The 20,699-nt window shown below is 42.5% G+C and overlaps 1 protein-coding gene across 3 annotated transcripts in view; it reads left to right on the top strand.

Annotated features, from left to right (window-relative positions):
- Positions 1 to 20,699, top strand: part of LAMA3 (laminin subunit alpha 3) — a 233,763-nt gene that overhangs the window by 159,452 nt on the left and 53,612 nt on the right. For 2 of the 3 annotated variants that reach the window (XM_061170276.1, XM_061170275.1), the window contains exons 39-44: positions 2,996 to 3,109; positions 6,636 to 6,745; positions 9,181 to 9,261; positions 15,766 to 15,872; positions 18,732 to 18,782; positions 19,695 to 19,846. In XM_061170276.1, the coding sequence (XP_061026259.1) occupies positions 2,996 to 3,109; positions 6,636 to 6,745; positions 9,181 to 9,261; positions 15,766 to 15,872; positions 18,732 to 18,782; positions 19,695 to 19,846 (615 nt within the window). Of the gene's footprint in view, positions 1 to 190; positions 408 to 2,995; positions 3,110 to 6,635; positions 6,746 to 9,180; positions 9,262 to 15,765; positions 15,873 to 18,731; positions 18,783 to 19,694; positions 19,847 to 20,699 lie in introns of those variants that run through there. The other variant, XM_061170277.1, reaches the window with a different exon arrangement.

The raw sequence follows: 20,699 nt of genomic DNA, 5'->3' as shown, positions 1-20,699 counted from the left end.
GAAGGTGATACCTGCCCCCACCTGGCAGGAATTACAGAGCGGCGCGCTTCCCCACGGGACTGTTATGTGCGCTCTCTCACAGGCTGACTCATGGGTGAAGTTTACAGGTGGGGCCTCCTGCCGCAGACAGCCTGCCTTACCTGAGTCAGCCGGGCCTGGGCACTGAGCAGGAAGGGCAGGTATAAGAGGAAGAGGCAGAGGTCTGCGTGCAGCCAGCAGGACACCCAGAGACCAGGATGCGTCCGGCAGTGAGGGGGTCCATCCGGAGCACGGGATGGCTGTGGATCTTGGGGGCAGCCCTGGGGCAGTGTCTGGGATACAATTCACAGCAACAAAGGGTAGTGCTTCCTCAGCGTCCCGGTCAAAGCCAACTGCAAGCAAGTTACGTGGAGTTTAAACCCAGCCAGGTAACGTCCCTTTTACATTTTGGTTTGGGATGGGGAAGGGTTCCCAGCTCCGTGAGATTTTAAGTTAGGGTGATGAGTGAGGAGTGGTGGGCTGGAGGAAGGACTGATGGCTCCCCATCCCGTTGACAGGCAGTGTTTATTACGGTGCCTGACAGATTGCTCTCCTGAGGTGTTAACCACAAATCCTATAAACATCAGCCCACCTGGAAGTGCTGAGACAGCTAGCTAGAGTTTGAATGCCTGTGGGATGTTAATATCTATGAAACTTTGTGCCCTTTTGAGAGTAACACAAGCCTCAGGACAAAAGAGTCTGTTGCCTATAGGCTTCTGAATTCTGCTTGGGAGAGAAATTACCCACAAAGTTAACCATGAGAATCAGTGAAATCCCTTTTTAAGAAAGTGATGAGATCAATTTTCTATAATACCTAACAGACGTGCTTCAATTTGCCAGACATCAGACACTCATAAATTCTGCTTTCACTGTCTTTAAACTTCCTGGCTGGTACATGTATATTCACAGAGAAATAGATCCTATGGCTGCTGAAGTAGCCCTGGAAACTTGATAGAGACATAATTTCATCATTTGTACTACAAAAGTTTATTGGAAAAGTTATCCTGAAAAATTATCACTTAAGAAAACGATTAGTTGCAAAGCCTCTTTACTGAAATAATATATTAGGATACATTCATTTTCACTTAGAATAAGTCTTCAGTACAATCTAATTAGTTGAACGGCATTTTATGTTAAATCTGGAGTTTGTTTGCCTTGTAGAGGTGAGAAAATGATTATATTTCAGTAACTGACAAATGTTCTGAGAGTCACATGATGCATAACTCTTGCAGAGTACTTTTCTGTTTCTAATTAAGAGCAAATTAAGATGGGTGATTTACTTTAACCAGGATAGACCATCCTACCCCCCAAAGCATATTTAATTAAGGCTTTTACTGGACATGTTGTCATAATCAAACCAGATATATTTATTTATTTGGATAATTTGTTCTTTACCAAACTGGATTATTTTATAAGCGTGTAATGTGATATATGGTGATAATTATAAGGCACTTGTCACTCTTGAGTAGAGATTGTAGATACGATCACACCACCACTGGCTGAATTTCATCCAAATGTATCCCTCAGTCGTGCTTTCAGCTCAAGAACATTCCTTTCATATTTGGATTCTCCTTTAGACAAGCCTATTCATAGAACACATAAAGTAATCTAAGTTTTTGCAATGCATTCTTTTGCCTAAACATGGTTCTTAATAGCTGAAGGGAAAATTATATTGTAAATGATAGTATTGTTATTGTGTACGATTTGGAATCATTGTGTCATTTTTGGAAGGAGCTTCTAGCCACAACTGGAATATTCCACTCTAGGGAAGATGTGAGCTTCTTTCTCCCCCAGTGCATTGGCTTCTTCCTCTCCCCAACCTGGCCAGCTAGAGACCTTTAAGGCCATGGATGAATGAGAGCAGATTTCCCTTGACTGTAACCTCAGAGTCTCATAGACGTACGTGCTGTTTAAAGAGATTAGATAAAAGATGATCTTTTATGTTGAAGTATTAATTTTTCCTGATGCTTTAAAAAAAAAATCTGTATAGGAGATCAATGAAAGAAACTAGGGATAACATCTGACTTTAATCAGTGCACATTTGGCTCTGCCAAAATAAAGAAAATGCCTATCATTCTCTTTAAAGACAGAAATCTAAATAATTTTTAATGGCTGGTATAATAATACTTGCTTTTTTTCTATTGAGGACATTCTTCACTAGAATCTTTTTAAAAAAATATCCGTTCATCAAAAGAAAACCGTAATTCTTTTCATCCACATGAAAAATAATCACGTGCGTTACACTGGAAAGAGACAATTAGTGGAGATAGAATTAATCGAAGCAGTATTGAACAAGAGGAGACCGCACTCAGGAGATTTCCTCAGGCTGGGTTTTGGTGTTCAATCGGAACCAAACATCCCTGCCAAGTTCTGTACTAGGATGCAAGCTGGTTGCTTTCCCTGGGGTTCCCTGTAGCCCACAGACCAGTGAGTGGCAGTGAAAGGGTCCCACCGGTTCTGCCATTGCTGTATAGATCCCAGTGAAAACCCCATCTTTCCTCCTCCTCCCATACTGCTCCCCACCAGCCCAAACCCACACTTGGAGAGGGACTGGCTACCCAAAGAGAACTTGAACTTGAACTTGAAGGGATTTGCTCAGAGGTCCTCCCCCCGAAGGACTGAGGTCCTGATCCTCTGCTTTTTCAGCACTCCACCCCCCCACTGGCCCTCAAAACCATTGGTGGGAGGAGGAGAGGCATCCTACTTCCATACTCCCCTCCCACCCCTCCCCCCGCTCTGATTTCTCCACCACACGTCTCCAACACGGGCACCAACACACACACCTACCATGGTGTGAAAACAACAGAGAAGCTGACCAAAAAAGCAAGTGGACCTGGCTCACATTTGAAAGTAGAAATCCACATACCAGCTAAAGGAGCGAAGATAGAAAGGTGAATCCTTGACAGTCAGAATGGTCACCTGCTTTGGATGATAATTTCTTTCTCTGTATTGACTAAATGCTCTGTTTGAAAAATAGGGTTGTAGCCCTGGATACTATCGGGATAACAAAGGCTTATATACTGGACGGTGTGTTCCCTGCAATTGCAACGGACATTCAAATCGCTGCCAGGATGGCTCGGGAATATGCATTGTGAGTAAATTGATGCTCTAACGCTACCAGCAGACAATCTATGTCTCCCCATCCCCCTCTACTAGGCCCTGAGATATCAAATGTCGCATCTCCTACCAAACCCTAAATACAGGTTGCCGTGTGAACGCAGGGGTCTCCAGGTAACCAAGCTGAATTATTTCCCACTCACTTTTCCCTCCATTTTAACGTGTGCTGTCAGAGAACACCTGTCTGAGCAATTAAATTATACCTTAGATTCTAAATCTCTCTCATTAGATGATAGTAGTGGGTAGATCCTGGGCCTTAACTCTTGCCAGGGTATAATAAACCAGAGCTACTACTTTGGACCCCAGTTTTGTTGGGGTGACAGGAGGTCGCGAGAGGAGACCTCATTGCTGTCAGGTAGCTCCAGAAAGCAATGAGAGGAGGAGGAGATGCTAAGAAGGGCTGAGGGCACACACTCGCTCACCGCCACGGCTGCCAAGGCAGTGGGTTTATGGGGGAAGACAGGCAAGGGGAGTCCCAGTGGTTTATGACTTAGCCACCGGAAAACTATCTTCTTTTGGAATATGTTAGAAAATTCTCGCACAGAAAATTAGATTCTCAGGAGATTTTTCTCATGCATCCTGACGCAGAACAGTTTTTGTTCTGCTGGCTTCCTCCCTGTCCTCAGAGGTCCTCTCCCTGGTGGCCAGGGCCTCCCCGATTAGAGGGAGGACGGACAGTTCCAAGGAAAGGAGAGCTCACCAGTGCCCCCAGGAAACCAGAGCCCCCGCTTCTGTTGTGCTGTTTGGAAATACATTCTCCTGATGCAGGTTTCCTCTGCATTGTGTAAGGCAACTAGAGTGTGTTTCAGCTCTTTGAGTTCCTAGACTATTTTATGCGCGTTCGGCATGTCCCGGGGAACTGCTTCCTCTGCAAGACGGGACAGGCCAGGACAGGAAATTGTTGTAAAGAGCCTGATGGAATATTCTGTAGGATCTTAACCTTATAAGTTCAAAAGGAATAAAAGATGTTGGGTGATGTTGTCTTCCAGCTCTTAGGTATCTCATATAATAGTTTGTGTTTCATACTGTATGACGTGTGTAACACAGGTAGACAATTTCATGAAAAATACTTATCTTGTCATTAAACCGTTGCTAGATGTCGAGTCCACTTTATCAAAACTGCCAAAGAAAAAAGGGAGTTTTCTCTGTGGTTCAGCCACCGGTGAAAAGATCACTCGTGAGAGTCATAATTCATGTTTTAATCAAACAACAGGATTTTCTTTCCCACTTTTCTTTGTAGCTCCGTCTACACTTGTCCCTAATGGCCATGTAGCCTCTAGAAACAATTCATTCAGGGAACGCTTTCTGAGTATTTGCTTTTGTGGGAGGGACTGAGCAAAGTGCTGGGGATTAAAACCATCGGACATAATCCCTAGTCTCAGGAGGCTTGCTGTCTCGTGGGAGGATGTACCTGTGTGCACACATGCATGTATGCACCTGCACACACGTACACACACGTGTACAGGCACACAGGTGCCGCTCAATGGCAGGCAGTGAGTGCTGGCACTGCTCTGCGTCGTGGCCATAGTGTGGGAGCTGAGGATGCAGCCCTCATCCTCAAAGAACAGAAACGAGGAAACCAAGCACCTTCCACTAGCAGATGGGACGATCTGCAGATTGGCCTCCGCCTCTCAAGGTCCAGAGTCAATTTTAAAATCTGGGACCTTCACACATGCGCAAATCTCCCTGTCGTTTCAAGAATAAGCTTTGACGTGTGAAAAGAAAGCAGCCCAATCCCTGGCCAGTAAAGCAGTGTGTGTCCAGTGGGGAGGGAGCTGGAGGTGGTGATGCATCCCGTGGGTGCTGTGGGCTGGAGGGAGCTCTGATGACGGGCTCCCTTCTCTCCACCAAGGCCCTGCCTCTCCCTCTTCTCCTGGCCTGCTTTCTCCCCACTTCCCCTGCCTTCTGTGCCCAGTCACCCCTCATCTTCCCTGTCCCTTCCCCTTTCTCTTCTCATCCTCTCTCTTCAGTTTTCCTCCTTTTTATTCTCTGTTGCTGGAGCCTGTCTCCCCCTGCCCCCAGGATGATTTATCTGAAACTCACAGCTGACCCGGGGCTCCCCTGAGGCTCACAGCCAGATGTCCACACTCCTCGGGCGGCCTCAGGGCCCCCTTGATCTGCGCTGCTGCCTCTCCAGCCGCATCCCGCCCCCTTGCACTTCACCCTGGGGAATACCAGCTGCTTCGCATTGCCCACACGCGCCGCTGTGCTCCTGCAAGACTGAGGTTCCGTGCACACTGATCCATGTGCCCAGGATGCCCTTCCACACTTCTCCACCCAGCTCATTCCTTCTGTCCCCACGCAGGCATCATCACCTCCCCTGAGGCTCCTCCTGCTCTTATGACATGCTGCCACACCTTTGTCATCATATTTCCCACATTATATTGAAGATGTCTGTTCACAGGCTTCTGTCTACCCCTGAGTCAGGGTACTGACCCATCTTTGCATCCCTGGTACCTAGCATAGTTGGGCATCTAGTTCGTGCCCAGTAGATGTTTGGCGTCCCATGGAGTTCGAAGAGCACATGCTGTGGGAGTGGATATGGATTCATTCATTCATTCACTCATTTACTTATTCACAGTAAAACAAGGAAACCTGATAGGCAGACGCCTCAAATTTGCAGGACTGATGAAGACAGATTCCGGGGCAGATACTTTCAACTGAGGTTGAGGGGCATTTCAGACATTCTTATGGGACTTTATCAAGCAACTCATGTTCTAACCCCCTTCTACACTCCTGTCCCTGTGCCCGCATAAAGGACCAGAGTTCAGAGGGATTTTTCGTAGGATACAGGTGGCCTCACTGCAATTCTTGTTTCTCCACGTTCTTGTTTCCCCAGTGTTTTCAGCTCAGAACTAAGTAGAGACAGGACTAAAATAGCTCTCTCCAGGCAGTTCTTCTTTGAAATTGTCATTTGGAGTTATAAAAGAAAGGAAACTAATGTGGAAAGGTAAACACTTAGTTCAAAAGAACAGATGTTTCTGAGAGAGTCAGGGCAGCCGAGCAAAGTAAAGGAAGCTGCCAGCACCCTCATCTAGTGCCCCTGAGAGACTCCTCTGTGGATCCCACAAATCCTCCCAACAACCTTGAAAAGTGGGTATTATTTTAACTGTACATTTTAAGAAAATTAGAATTGTATGTAAATCACACACCAGTAATAATTGATTTATAAAAAAACACTGAGGCCCAGCGAGGTGAAGGGACTTGCCCAAGATCCCACAGCTACTAAATGTTAGAGTGGGATTTGAACCCAGCTGGTCTCACTTCATTTCATCCTGCCTCCCGATGGTAACACCAAATAGCTAACAGAAGGGCACTTCCTTTTTTTAGCACCAACAATCATTGGCTAGATAGGAGAAGCATGTGGTTAGCAAAACCAACATCACTCTGTAGTGTCAGCAGATTTGAGTTATAATTGTGTGAGTAATTAAGAAGACAATGATCTCAATAGCAGTAAAGGTAATAGGTTGTTATTAATTTTACTCTTTATCTGTCCCAAGAGCTGCCAGCATAACACTGCCGGGGAACACTGTGAGCGCTGCAAAGAGGGTTACTATGGGAACGCTGTCCACGGATCCTGTAGGGTCTGCCCGTGTCCTCATTCAAACAGGTACTGTGGAAGTTTCAAAATAATCTATAGAGAGAGGAGGTAGTTTGGTGGGTGCCTAGGACTGTGGAGGGGGTGATGGGAGGGAAATGGGAAGTGACTGTTGAAGGGTATGAGGTTTCTTTTAGGAGTGATGAAAACGCTCAAAAATTGCAGTCATGATTGTACAATTGTGTGAACATACTAAAAGCCATTGAATTGAACATTTGAGATGAGTGAATTTTATGGTATGTGAATGCTATCTTAATAAAACAGTTTTATTAAAAAAGAATAAACAAGAAATGCAAACCAGAACCAAAACAAAAACAGACTTTCCAAGTTGTATGCTTCTGGGTTTTGCCTTTTCCTCTTTTCTTTTGCTGTTCATTCAGCCCCATCATGAGGCTGCCCTTCTCTGGATTCTGGGGAAACTGCCATAAAGAAGGCTGGCAAAGACTCCGATCTCATGAGGCTTTACCTGGAGAATATGAGGAGAGGGGTGGGGGTAATCATCACACTCAGTAAATACGTGCACAAATCAATCTGAAGTATAATTTCAGATAGAGATAGGTTATGCCATTGATAAAAGGGTTATGTTATGGGTAGTGAGTAGATTCTTTACAGAGGGTGGTAGGAGGGCTTTCTGGAGTTGTTGGACGGGGACCAATGAACAATGAGATGGAGTAAGCCGTGGCATTATGATGAGGGTCCAAGGCAAGGAAAAAAAAAAAAAAAACAGATGAGAAAGCCCCTGTGATAATGGGTTTGTGGACAGTTAGAAAGCAAGAGTGGCTGGATGGCAGTGAGAGAGAGACGGCCAGGAGATGAGGTTGGCGGGGCAACCAGGATTCAGATCCTGTACCTTGCAGGCTAGAGTAAGGCACTTGGATTTTATGGATTTTATCCTCAGTGTGATGGAAGCCACAGGACAGTTCTGAGCCACAGAGAGATGTGATCTGCATTGTCATCCAGGCTCCAGTAAGGCCTGTAGACTCTCTGGGTAGAAAGCCACCATTTTCCTTTCACAATAATCCAGGCTCTGCTTGGCCCTGGCACTTCGTCACAGTCTTGCTCATCATGACGTGTTCACTGTGGGCCCAAACAAAATATAACAGGTAACTAAGTGAAGCAAGATTTGGTTTGAAAATCAGAATGATGCTGATAAAGTATCAGTAGTGCACAGGCTCTGGAACAGTTATGGACCACAAGGCTGATTGATATTAGCCGAGTTAGCAGAGAAATTGGGCAAGTCAAAATTATCAGAGGTCACCTGCCCAATGTGGCTTTTCTGGAGATGCATATTTGAAATGTGCATCCTGGTTTGCTCTCTGTGTATTTGATACTCGTTAAACCTGCCCAGTCCTGTGGCTTTATTTGTAAAGGGATCTATCACTTGACAGTTGCCCAGGCTTGTTTGAACAGAAGCTAGAGAGAATAAAAAGCAGCAAGATTTTCACGGGGTGAAATTTTGGGGGGAAAGCTGTTCATCTTTAGTTGCAAAGCATATTATCATCAAGGTCAGCTTCTAGCTTCTGTGCAGTTTAAGTAACATTCAGTTCCTAAGATTTATCAGTAAAACCCTATTTTTTCTATTTCTCCTTCTGGCGATATTAATACTGCTGACAAATTTCTAACTGTCCCTTTAGAGGTGTAACTGTATCTAATTGGCCAAGAGAAGCTCCCCAAATAAGAATTCTTTTACCAGCCAAAGATAAATGGAGTTATTTCCCCTCAGATTTATGTCAGTGTAATGTTCAGTAGTCACAGACATTCCGTAAGGAACAAGACTTTTTCATGGTCTCTTCGTTTAATTTTATTTTAAAGAAGCTTCTCAAAATACACCAGTTCAGAACTGAAAGGGAATTGAAATTCCAACAGCCTGATGGGAAAAGTGTGAAAATCCCCAACAGCTGTGCCCACAGAAATACCTGGGCATTGAGCATGCTCTGTGTTTTAGTTGCCTCTGAGGCTCTGAGGGCCTGGCCCACCTACCACTGTTTCTTCCCAGAAGGGATTGTGCCCAATATAAAAGAACTAGAATAAACAAGGAGAAAAAATTTTTTCTTTAAAGAATCAGAACTCTCTGTTCTTTTTTTTCTGCCTGGACTTGTTTTATTCCTTCCTTGTTAATTCTGGAAAAATGCTGTCCTAATCATCTCTTCCAAAGTGTGTTACTTTACTCTGTCTTAAGGGAAGGAATGTATTTCTCCAAGCCAAAAACTGAGACAAAGTAAATGCCTTCAGTCCTTATTCAGCCAAATTTGCCTGATGTCAGCTGAAGGCATTCATCATTATCTCTACAAGTTTTGATGGGCAAAATTTTCTTCACACAAAAGGTAGCCAGACACTTGGTTTCCAATTTCACTTAAGGCAAGTCAGGTTCTTTGTGGCAAAAAATAATGAGCGTAAAGTCTATCAGCTTATGTTTTTACTGGGGTTTTTCTCTGTCTTTCTTCAAGTTTTGCCACCGGCTGTGTTGTGACTGGGGGAAAGGTGAAGTGCTCCTGCAAACCTGGATACACAGGAACACAATGCGAAAGGTGGGTGCCGCCCCTCCCCCGCCCCCTTCTCTCCTCCCCCGTCTTGCAGGTAGGGGTGGGCTCTTCCGGCAGGCTGCTGCAGGCACCCTGGCTGTAAGTGGGGCTCTGCTGGGTTGAGGCTCAGAGCTAGGGCTGGGGCTGCTGGTTTCATTGAGGCTGGAAAAAAGTCTCTTGGGAAAAATACAAGCGTGCTCACTTAGTAAATCATTAACTTCCTTCTCTTTCTTGTTTTGTACCTGTTTCAGCCATTTGAGAATGAGGTCCAATATGTCACAGTCCTATACGCTCCAGCAAACACCCCTCTACATACCTATACATACCCCTACTCCCGGGCACACCCCTACATACACCCCCCCAACATGTATCTATATACTCGTACCGCCATATAAACTCATCCCTACATACTCCTATCCCCACATATACACATCCCTACTTGCCTGTACACAAACGTACAACTCTGCATACTCCTACACACGCACACATATCAGCAGCCCTAGATATTCCTACACACACACCCCTCTTAATGCCCACACGACATTATGGACACTTGCAGGACAGCCTGTGTCTCACTCATTTCTGAACCCCTAGTGCCTAGTGTGGTACTATTCATATAATAGGTGTTTGTGAAACAAAAGAATACGTGTTACAAAATGGAAAGTACATACTTGATCATAAAGGGCCACAGAGCCAAGCTTTATTTTTCCTGAACAGTATTTCATGATTAGCTACTATGCCCAGGGCACTGCCAAGTATTGTGAAGGCTATAGAAGGTACTTGTCATCTAGAGGGGAAGAGAGCACACATATATCTGGAAAAGTAACAGTATAACAGATGAATCATATGGATAACATTTTAAAATTTAAAATAACTTTAATATAAGATCAATACATAATTATTATAGAAATGATGTAATACAGGTGAGCAAAGAACTAATAAGGCAGAGAACTAATATGTACCATACCCCTGCAATTGCCCTATGCTCATGCCTGCCCACCTACAGGGCTTGTTGTATATTCTTACAGATCAGTTCTATGTGCATAGACTTTTTCTTAAAAGAAAAAGGTAGATTCCTATTTTGCTTTCTGTTTTGTTTTCTCATCTAATAGTATGTTAGTAGTATATTTCCATATCAATAAGTGTTCATTGATAACATCACGTCAGGACCAGGAAGTTCCACTGAAGTTCCATAATCCCCCACTACTGGCCTTTGAAATAGTTTTACTGTTTTCCATTCAAAGCAGCACTAAAAGTGAATCCTTTTAGCTAAATATTTGTGTACATAAATCCTTAAGATGTAATTATAGAAGCGATCCCTTGGGCAAAAGCCTAGGGACATTTTTCAGGCTTTTGATACATTTTGCAAAATTGCCCTCCAGAAAGATTGTATCTGTTTACCATCCTACTAGCAGCCAAAGAGCAACTGCCTGCCTCCAGTGGATACTAAGACTGTTCACTTTTTTAAAATATTGTCAGTTTGATAGGGAAACATTGTATGTCATTTTATTTTACATTTTTTGGTAATAATTAGGTTGGATTTTTTCATGTGCTTATTGACCATTTATAAATCTTTTTTTTTGAATTGATTTCCAGGTCTTTTACCCATTTTTTTCTAGTGGAATGTTCTTTTATTTTTTTGTTGATTTGTACAAATCTTTTAGAGGAAACTAATGCTTCGTACTATATATTGCAAATATACTTCTCAGTTTTGTTTTTCATTTGTATATTTTTTGGTTTTGTTTTGTCAATTCTAGATCTGCAATAGTTAAGTTTTATTATATTTGTACCTACTCTTTTATTCTTTAGGGTTTCAGCCATTAGTGTCAGGCTTAGGTTATTTAAATGTTTATGCATATTTTGTTTTAGTACTTTTCTGGTTTTATTTCTTACATTCAAATCTTGATGTTGGTGAAAATTTGGAACCTCAACTTTTTTGTGGTATTGCATCTCGCAGGGCAGATAGATTTAGGGTCTACATGTCAGGCAAAAATTGACTGGAGCTGGAATAACCTTGAGTATCCCAGTGTCCCATGTCTCAGTAATACAGGGGCCATGTTGCATGAAATGCACATGTCATTTGGTTACACCCAGAACCACACTCTGTAGGGTGAAACAGTCACTCTAGGAGAGGCACAGGGAAACTAGACCAGCTGGGAGAATAGCAGGTTCACATCTCTCATGTCACGCTCACTGCAGGACGTGTGCTCACTGAGTGATGGGGACAGTCACTCCAGCTGTTCTTCCCTTACACTCATGCTCTCATCCTCTCATCCCTCTTTGGCTAAGTACCTTTAGTTGAATTCACTAAAGCTAAATGTGTACAGAATTTCTTTTTTTTAATTAGGGGTTTGATTTCAGATTTTATTTTATATTTTAGTTTTTATTTATTTTTTGGCTGTGTTGGATCTTTGTTGCCGCACGCAGGCTTTTTCTAGTTATGGTGAGCGCAGACTACTCTTCGCTGCGGTGCGCGGGCTTCTCATTGCGGTGGCTTCTCTTGTTGCAGAGCATGGGCTCTAGGTGGCTCAGTAGTTGTGGCACGCGGGCTCAGCAGTTGTGGCTCATGGGCTCTAGAGCACAGGCTCAGTAGTTGTGGCGCACGGGCTTAGTTGCTCCACGGCATGTGGGATCTTCCCGGACCAGGGCTTGAACCCCTGTCCCCTGCATTGGCAGGCGGATTCTTAACCACTGAGCCACCAGGGAAGTCCTGTAAATGTGTACAAAATTTCTATACGAACTTGGATTTGTTTTGTACATTTTATTTGGTTCTTGTGCCATTATCACTTCTATATCATTTCTGAAACTATAAAATGACTTTGACTATTTGGTTAAGCAAGGCTCCCCTCGTAACCCTTATTTAAATTTTTTCCTGAACCATTCTGGCATATTATTTTTCTGGATAACTTTAGAAGAATTTTACTTAAAAATAAAAAACAAAAACAAAATTAATTCAACTGGATTTCATAGTAAGGGAGGGCTACTCTAGACTGCGGTTATCTGAAACATTTTATGGACAAGGTGGGACTTAGGTAGGTCAAAGGGATGAATAGAACCCAGTGGAGCTGGGAGGTGGAGGGGGAAGGCAGCTCAGGGCAGGGAAGTAATGCAAGAAAGTCCAAGGGCCTAGAGTGTACCTGCCACGGGTGGAAGGAGGCAGTGCCTTGTTGTGGGCATCAGCTGAGGGTCTGACACTATTCTATGGTAAAAAGGAGCAATTCAAAGTTCTTCTGTTTTTCATTTCTGCCCACACTTGGAGGAACATTGCCCACACTTGCCTCACATCTATTATTCATTCTTTTCTTCAATGAAAAATGGATGGAGATCCTAGTATATGCCTGGCCCTGTGCTAAGCATTAGAAACACATCAGCAACCAGAGCACAGACTCTGCCCTCAAGGGGTTTCCAGTCTAGTGGTGGACAGAGGTACAAATACACTGTTAAAATAGAGAGAGAACATAACCGGGCTAAATCAGGCTGCAGCAGGAGGGGCATCAACCAGCCCTGACGGGTGAGGGACGGAAGGGGCAGCTACACTGAGAAAGGAAGGACAGCTGGGGTGGGGAATGGGCTTGGGAGGGTCTTCCAGGCTCCGTGATCTAAAAGCTATGCGACTCCCACCTGGGAGAGGCTTCCTAATTTAATCCTCCTTATGGTTCTGCACAAACAGTGAAGTGGAAAACAGCACCAGGCTGGTGGAGACATCCATTTGACAGGCAGCTGATTTGAAAAGGGAAATTCTTAATTAACAGTTTTCTCAGCTTAGGTTTGTTAAGTTTGATGTCTCAGGAAAGCAAGCTATTGTTTTTTTTTCTAAAACTTTTCCACAGCTTAATGCCATTTTAATGTCAAATTTTTTCATTTGTTAACACTTACTGAGCATCCACTCTGTGCCAGGCTGCCAGACGTCATCTGGCACTAGTGGTTAACTATGCAATGATAAATACAAGCACAGAGTAAGGTGAAAAGTAAGCATATATGCAGGAGCTAGCTGGGCAAAGGTGGGGAGGGAATAGGAAAGGCTTCCCTCCTCACCCTGTGCTCTGGGACACATTTCTCCCTTGGCCACTCAGAGCCACATATGACAGACGTGCTGTCTGCTCTTTATTTGCTGTACCAATGTCATCTATGAAATCAGGAAGTTTTAGTTTAGTCCATTGTGTTTAGCACTACCATAAAATGAGAATAAAAGAACCAGTTATTTCTCATAATCGGTAACTAATGCTTTGCAAGATTAAAGAAGAAGCAGAATCAAACTTCCTGAATGTTTATGTAACTTTAAATTAGGTATTTTGTAAATATGTATCTTTTACATAGAAAGTTTAGATGTAGGTGAGACTCTAAAGAAAAAGTATTTTAAACCGAGATCTTTTGCGTAGCATGGTTTGTTAGGCAGAATATGGGGCCAGTCACTTCAAATAAAGCCCTATTATTAGGACAACCTGCTTAGTAGACTTGGATAAGCCACCTCAGCTTAGTTACCTTCTTGATAATTAGGGAATACATGTGTTTTCTGCTTCCTATCCATTTTCCGAAATGTAGAATTCCAAATGACACCAATTATACATACGTACATATATATTAATATTTCATCATGTCTTAAAGTAGCAGTAGCTACCTTTTACTGAAAGTCTACTATGTGCAGGCATTGTACTAGATTCTTTACTATATTATCTTTTATCTTATATCCATCCACCAAAATAGGTATTGTTAGTACAATTTTTCATTCATTCATTCAGCATATACTTATATCTGACACCTAATATGGGTCCAGGCATTATCCCAGGTGCTAGGGATGCATCAGTGAGCAAAACAGCCCCCCCAAAAAAATCCACATCCTCATGGAGCTTAACATTTTCATAAGAGGAATATGAAGAAATGGAAGCTTGAGGGGTCAAGATAACAGCCCAAGATTACATGGACTGTGGTGGAGATGGAGATCTAGCCAGATCTTCCTGATTCAAAACCCGTGTCCTGACTTCCCCGGTGGTCCAGTTGGTAGGACTCTGCGCTCCCAGTGCAGGGGGCCCGGGTTCGATCCCTGGTCGGAGAACTAGATCCCACATGCCAGCCACAACTAAGAAATCCGCAACCCTGCATGCTGCAACTAAGACCCGGTGCAGCCAAAATAAATAAATAAATATTAAAAAAAAAAAAAATCTCCCATTCACTTTGTTATACAGCAGAAACTAACACACCATTGTAAAGCAATTATACTCCAATAAAGATGTTAAAATAAAAACCAAAAAAACAAAACAAAAAATCCGTGTCCTTTGCGCTATATCACCAGTTTATCCATTGGTAAAGCATATTTAAATTGCATCAAAGTCCTTTGATGAAAAGCTTAAATTTGAGAAAGTCAAATGCCATATTTCCTTCATTCTATCGATTCCATTGACGATAAAACACCACACACACATCAATTTAATGACAATTTTGGGGGGATAGAGTGGGAGTGGAATTTTGCTAATGAACAGAAATATTTTAATTTACATCCCAGTTCCAGAAACATTAACATGTGTTTGTGTTATTTTTTTTAATTAACTAATTTATTTATTTATTTATTTATTTATTTATGGCTGCGTTGGGTCTTCGTTGCTGAGCGTGGGCTTTCTCTAGTTGCGGCGAGCGGGCTTCTCATTGCGGTGGCTTTTCTTGTTGCGGAGCACGGGCTTTAGGCATGCAGGCTTCGGTAGTTGTGGCACATGGACTTAGCTGCTCTGTGGCATGTGGGATCTTCCCGGACCAGGGCTTGAACCCCTGTCCCCTGCATTGGCAGGCAGATTCTTAACCACTGTGCCACCAGGGAAGCCCTGTGTTATTTTTTGAAGAAGACAGAAACTCACAATCGAGGAAATATGATCTTTTACCTTATAAATAAGGAACTGAATTCCCATCACTAAATCATCTAGAATAATAAAGGCTCAGGCCAAGGTGGCAGTTGTAACTGCTCAGTTGTTTAAGCCCCTTATGTATATCACTGCAGCAATTAGAGCAAATAAATGTGAATTATGCAGACTTGAAATATACAATAGGAAATATTAATAAAATCCCCCTTTATGCAAAATATTGAAATTATATGAATTTTACTTTAATTTTTTTCTTTGAGGAAATTAGGCATAAATTAAGCAGTGTGTATTTGTGTGATATCTTCAGGAACACAACTCTTGCGTAAAGTTCACCCGCCCCTGATTTCCGTATTGGTCAAACCACTGGCTCCTGTATGCATTTTGTTCATCTGCCATTTGGCTGTCGGGATGATTGAGGACCTTGTCATCTGGGGTGTCAAGGAGGAAGGGAGCAATCTCTGCCTGCCTCCCCCCCCCTCACCATTCTCATTCAAGTCATAAATGGCTCTGTACTGAGACACATTCACTCTTGCAAATCTATGTCAGCCCTTCCTCTCATAGGGTTACAATATCCCAAACAGGGAGCTAGAAGTTGAGAAATTGGGTGGAATAAATGATGAGCCCTTTGGGTGTTTCCCCTCTTTTTCTCTATTCTGTGTAGGTGTGCACCAGGATATTTTGGAAATCCCCAGAAATTTGGAGGCAGCTGCCAACCATGCAGCTGTAACAGCAATGGCCATTTGGGCAGTTGTGACCCCCTGACGGGAGGTAAGATCGACTCACACTTCTGTTAACCTACCTTTATCAAACTGGTATAAAATAGCTGGCAAAGAAGCCAAGCAAGCATTTTCAGCAAGCACACACACAATTCCAGCTAACAAGTTGTCCCCTTGTTTTGATAAAGTTGGAAATGCTTAGGTAGTATTCACAGGTTTGATGAATAACTTACTTCAAGTAGGTTTTTTTTTTAAGGTAAATTGTTTTTAAAACTTCACTAATTATAGCCAAAATAATTTCAGATATTTTGGTGATTTTTGCTGAGATCTCCCTTTGACATTATAAGGTAATCATCTCATCAGCTTCCTTCGTGCATGTATCTGAAGAAGTCAGAGTGCTCTTTCTCTTAAAGCAATAACTGTTCTAGGATGTGGGTGTATAATTGAGATGGATTTTACATACCAAGAAAAAAACATTAACTGGGAGCTAGTATAGGTTCATTAGGAAAAAAAGGAAGTTGGAAAAACAGGAAGACTCTCCACGTCCTTCTTTGATGGAGAATATTAATGTGGTTTATCAGGAAAATGCCATTGATATAGTGCAATGCCAAATCCTTAGATAAAATCTTTCATCTTATAGACAAGATGAAGAACTAAACCCTGGATGTGTAGATTAGATCCATTCAAATGACTGTTCCCAAAGGAATGCAGAGTAAATGGAGCCTTATCGGTCTAGAACGAGGTGTCTGTTGTCACGTTTGGGGCTTCATCTGGGCTCCGTCTTGTTCAACATTGTTGACTTGAATGGAAATATAGAAGGCCTGCCCACCCAGTTATCAGGTGACACAAAGTTGGAGGAGCTAGCAAATGCCTCCTATGACACATTTAGAATAAAATAAGGCCTCAACAGCCTGGAATGAGGAGCCAGTTCTAACCAGACAAAATTATGTTGGGGTAAGCATGCAGTCAGTCCTATAGTTGAATGGAAAAAAAAATAAGTTTGTGATAAATGAGACGTGGCTAAGGTTTCAGTCAGCGGTGAGTTCAATATGAATCAAGAGGGTAACGTGGCCCCTTAGACGCCTTGTACTATCTCCACTGAGTTCTAGTGTCCAAAACCAGGTGGCCTGCCATTGTTCCCTGGTCCGCTGCCCATGCAAGTCCCCACGAGGGGCCCGTGTCTTTACAAGGCAATAGACAAGCTACAAGTTTGTTCAGAAAGAAGGTGAGGCTGTGAAGGGACGTGGAGCCCTGTGACATGAGGAAGGACTGACAGCACGGTGGAAAGGAGACTTGGAAAGGACGGATCTGAAAGGCACATGTGTGGGAGAAGGGTGGGTCTTGTTCTGTGTGACTTAAGGTATGGAGAACTCACATCCAGGAGTGGAAGCTAGAGGGAGATCTATTTTAAATCATTCTGAAGAAGAAGTGTCAAATGTTTAAAGATGAGAAGGACTGGTTTAAAAGGAGATGAGTTCTACTGTCACTGGGGGTGTTCAGGAGAAGTTTCGACATCAGACACATCGTACTCGTGAGATGAATGCCTTTTCTAATAACAAAAGTAACCAACCTAAAATGAGGATGGGAACTATTTGTTCTAGAAATGGAAGGAAATGCTCACATGTGAGACACGTTTGTTCCTGTGAGCTTTTTTCCCTCTTTTTCATTCTTTCTTTCAGTTAATAACGTACAGATTCCTTGGTGGTCAAAACTCAAACTTGTTGAGAAAATTGCACTGATAAATCAATCCTCCTCATAAGCCAAGTCCCCCGTATATTGTGTTTGCAGGAGTTTGTGAAGGAAATAAAACCATGTTTCCTGCCTGTAAGGCATTTACGGTCTAATTGAGGAAATAAAAGTGACACAGCTATATGTCCATATAAGAGTGAGTAAAAGATTTTTTGAAAAGGACGAGTAAGAGAAACCTATGATTACATATAATAAAATGTCTACAAATATACTGTGAAGAGACGCTTATTGTCTTTGAGTGGTAGGATCAAGGATAATGTTTTATCTCATTTTGCTGATTTTCCCAAATTTTCCATAGTGAACTTATATATTTTTTTACAATTAAAAATAAATGTGGTTCAAAACGTATGTGTATACACACAAGGTGTGACTGCTGAGAACACACCTGAAAGCCTCCCTGTAGCATGTCTAGGAAAATTTCAAGCTTAGAGTTTTCCTTTAATAAAGTCGGATGATTTTTCACAGGAAAATGAGAGGGCATTTCAGCTTAAGAATGCATGGTATGGGGAAAGGAGTAGAAGTGGGAGGAGTAAAGAATGTCCAGGGATGACCATTAGGCTTTCCTGTCTATAGCTGAGAACCTCATTATTCAGCATATGTGAGCGGTAGGTGGTGGAGTCGGTCCACTAACTTTGTGTGCATATCTCACTTACAGCATCTGTCACACTGTTGTGAAATGTGCCTGTCTCCCCCATAGGACCATTAAACTACAGGACAGCAGAGACTTTTACCTTGCTATCTTTGTATTCCTGCCCCTAGCACAGGGCCATGGCACACTGGGAATGCTCAAAGGTGCTCAGTGTCTATTGAATGTTCTTGAATGATATTAGAAGAGACATCCGCAGTTGTATAGGAGGCTACCAAATGAGGACAACACTAACGATTAGGAGTTTTCATTTCATAAGAATGGCATGACCCTTTGTAGAGAAGAAACTGAATATATAATCAGAGAGGCCACAAGAGAAGTTCTTGTAGCAAGATTGCTGGGAGATGAGACAGCTCCCCAAGCAATGGCACCGAGGAGGGAGGGAAAAGGGAAGAGCCGGCAATGCTGTGTGGTCAGGTGACTGAACACAAAACTAGCTTTCCCGAAAGCCAAGTTAAAAAGCACATGAAGAATTAGTTTAATAACGCTGTCTTCTCTGGTTACTCCTCATTTCAGACTGCATAAACCAAGAACTCAAAGACGGTGGCCCTGGAGAAGAATGTGACGGTGAGAAGAGAAAGGGCCCCCTCCTTTCCAAGTTGTGGGGTTCAGCTTAAGATCCGTGAGCCCTACACTGGGACATGCAGTTTCAAGTCTGGGAAAGCAGTGGTGGGAGGTGGTGGAAGGAGGGCTACTTAGGGTCACATCCAGCCTCTGTCAACTAAAATCTGTATGACCTCGTGCAAATGACCTTACTTCTTCAAGCCTTGGTTTCATCATTTGTCAAATGGTAAAACTGAGGTTGGTAATAACTATACCAACCTCATATAGCTGTTGGAAAAATGCTTATAAATCCCTTACCATGATTCTTGGTAAGTAGCAAGCACTCAATAAATAAAAACTATTTATTACTCTTTTCCCACATACAAAATAAACAACAAGTTGAATAGATTCACCATTTCTTTTTTTGCCCAGTTTTATTGAGATATAATTGACATGCAACATTGTATTAAAATATATAACATAATGATTTGATATATGTATATGTTGTGAAATGATCACCACAATTAACTTAGTTAACTTCCATCACCTCACACAGTTACAAATTTTCTGTCTTGCATTAAGAATTTTTAAGATCTACTCTTTTAGCAACTTTCAAATATGTAATACAGTGTCGTTAACTATAGTCACTGTGCTGTACGTTACATCCCAAGAACTTACTTATCGTATAACTGGAAGTTTGTACCTTTTGACCGCCCTCACCCTTTTTCCCCATTCCACCATTTCTTTGTCAAATGCCCCCTGTCCAGAGATCTCCCTTTTTCAGAATCTGCATCTTTCCCGGAGAAGTCCAGGATTGTGATTTTTGCCTGTGATGGGCTGTGTGCGCATTGACTGGGCGGCACAGCCCTGGGGCTCTGTTTGCATTCCTGTGGCTCCAGCCCACAGCACTTGTGCCTTTGATTGCGGCCCCCACAGATTGTGACAGCTGTGTGATGACGCTCTTAAACGACCTGGCCACCATGGAGGACGAGCTCCTCCTGGTCAAGTCTCAGCTGCAGGGCCTGAGTGCCAGCGTGGGGACCCTGGAGCAGATGAGGCACTTGGAGACCCAGACCAAGGACCTGAGGGTAAGTACCCTGTGGGTCCAGCATGATGCCTGGCCCAGAGCAGATAGTGGGTGAAGAGAGATGCTGCGTTAACGAATACTCCTCACGTGAGGAAGGGGGGAACTTGACTCCACTTAAGGCTCAGGGGGGCTGTCCTCCTTCCTCTGATATGAAGATTAGATTTTTACTGGTGAAAAGTACCAGTGAACACACAAAACTAACACTTCTAAGTGAACATTCCTTACGTACTGAATATTTTTGGGCTCATTTTTCTCATAATCTTTAGCTCACTGTTTTGCATTCAGAAGACTTGTACGAATTTGAGTACAGTTGTTATTAATTCTTCTTTAAATGTTTGATGGAATTTTCCAGTGAAGCCATGTGGACCTGGGATTTTCTTTGTTGAAAGTTTTTTTTTAATTAAACTATAAGATCAATTAAAAAACAGATATGGGACAATTAGGATTTATCTATTTCTTCTTGAGTGATATTTAGTAATTTGTGCCTTTCAAACAATTTTTCTATTTCATCTAAATTACCAAATGTATTGCAATACAGTTGTTTATAATTTCTCCTTATCCTTTTAATATCTGCAAAATCTGTAGTGATGCTTTCTCATTCATTCTGGTTATTGGTCATTTGTGTCTTATCTCTTTTTTTGATTATTCTGGCTAGAGGTTTATCAATTTTATTGATTTCTCTCTGCTGTTTTTCAGTTTTCAGTTTCATTGACTTTTGTTCTTATCCATATCTTTTCTTCCTTCTGCTTGCTTTGGGTTCAGTTTGCCATTCATTTTCTAGTTTCTTAAGATAAAAGCTTATTTACTGATCCAAAACCTTTCTTAATATAAGCATTTAGTGCTATAAGTTTTCC

Source organism: Eubalaena glacialis, chromosome 15 (assembly GCF_028564815.1).
Source record: "Eubalaena glacialis isolate mEubGla1 chromosome 15, mEubGla1.1.hap2.+ XY, whole genome shotgun sequence".
Lineage (NCBI taxonomy): Eukaryota > Metazoa > Chordata > Mammalia > Artiodactyla > Balaenidae > Eubalaena > Eubalaena glacialis.
The sequence above is the reverse complement of the archived record's forward strand: the minus strand, read 5'-3'. Positions and strand labels throughout refer to the sequence as shown.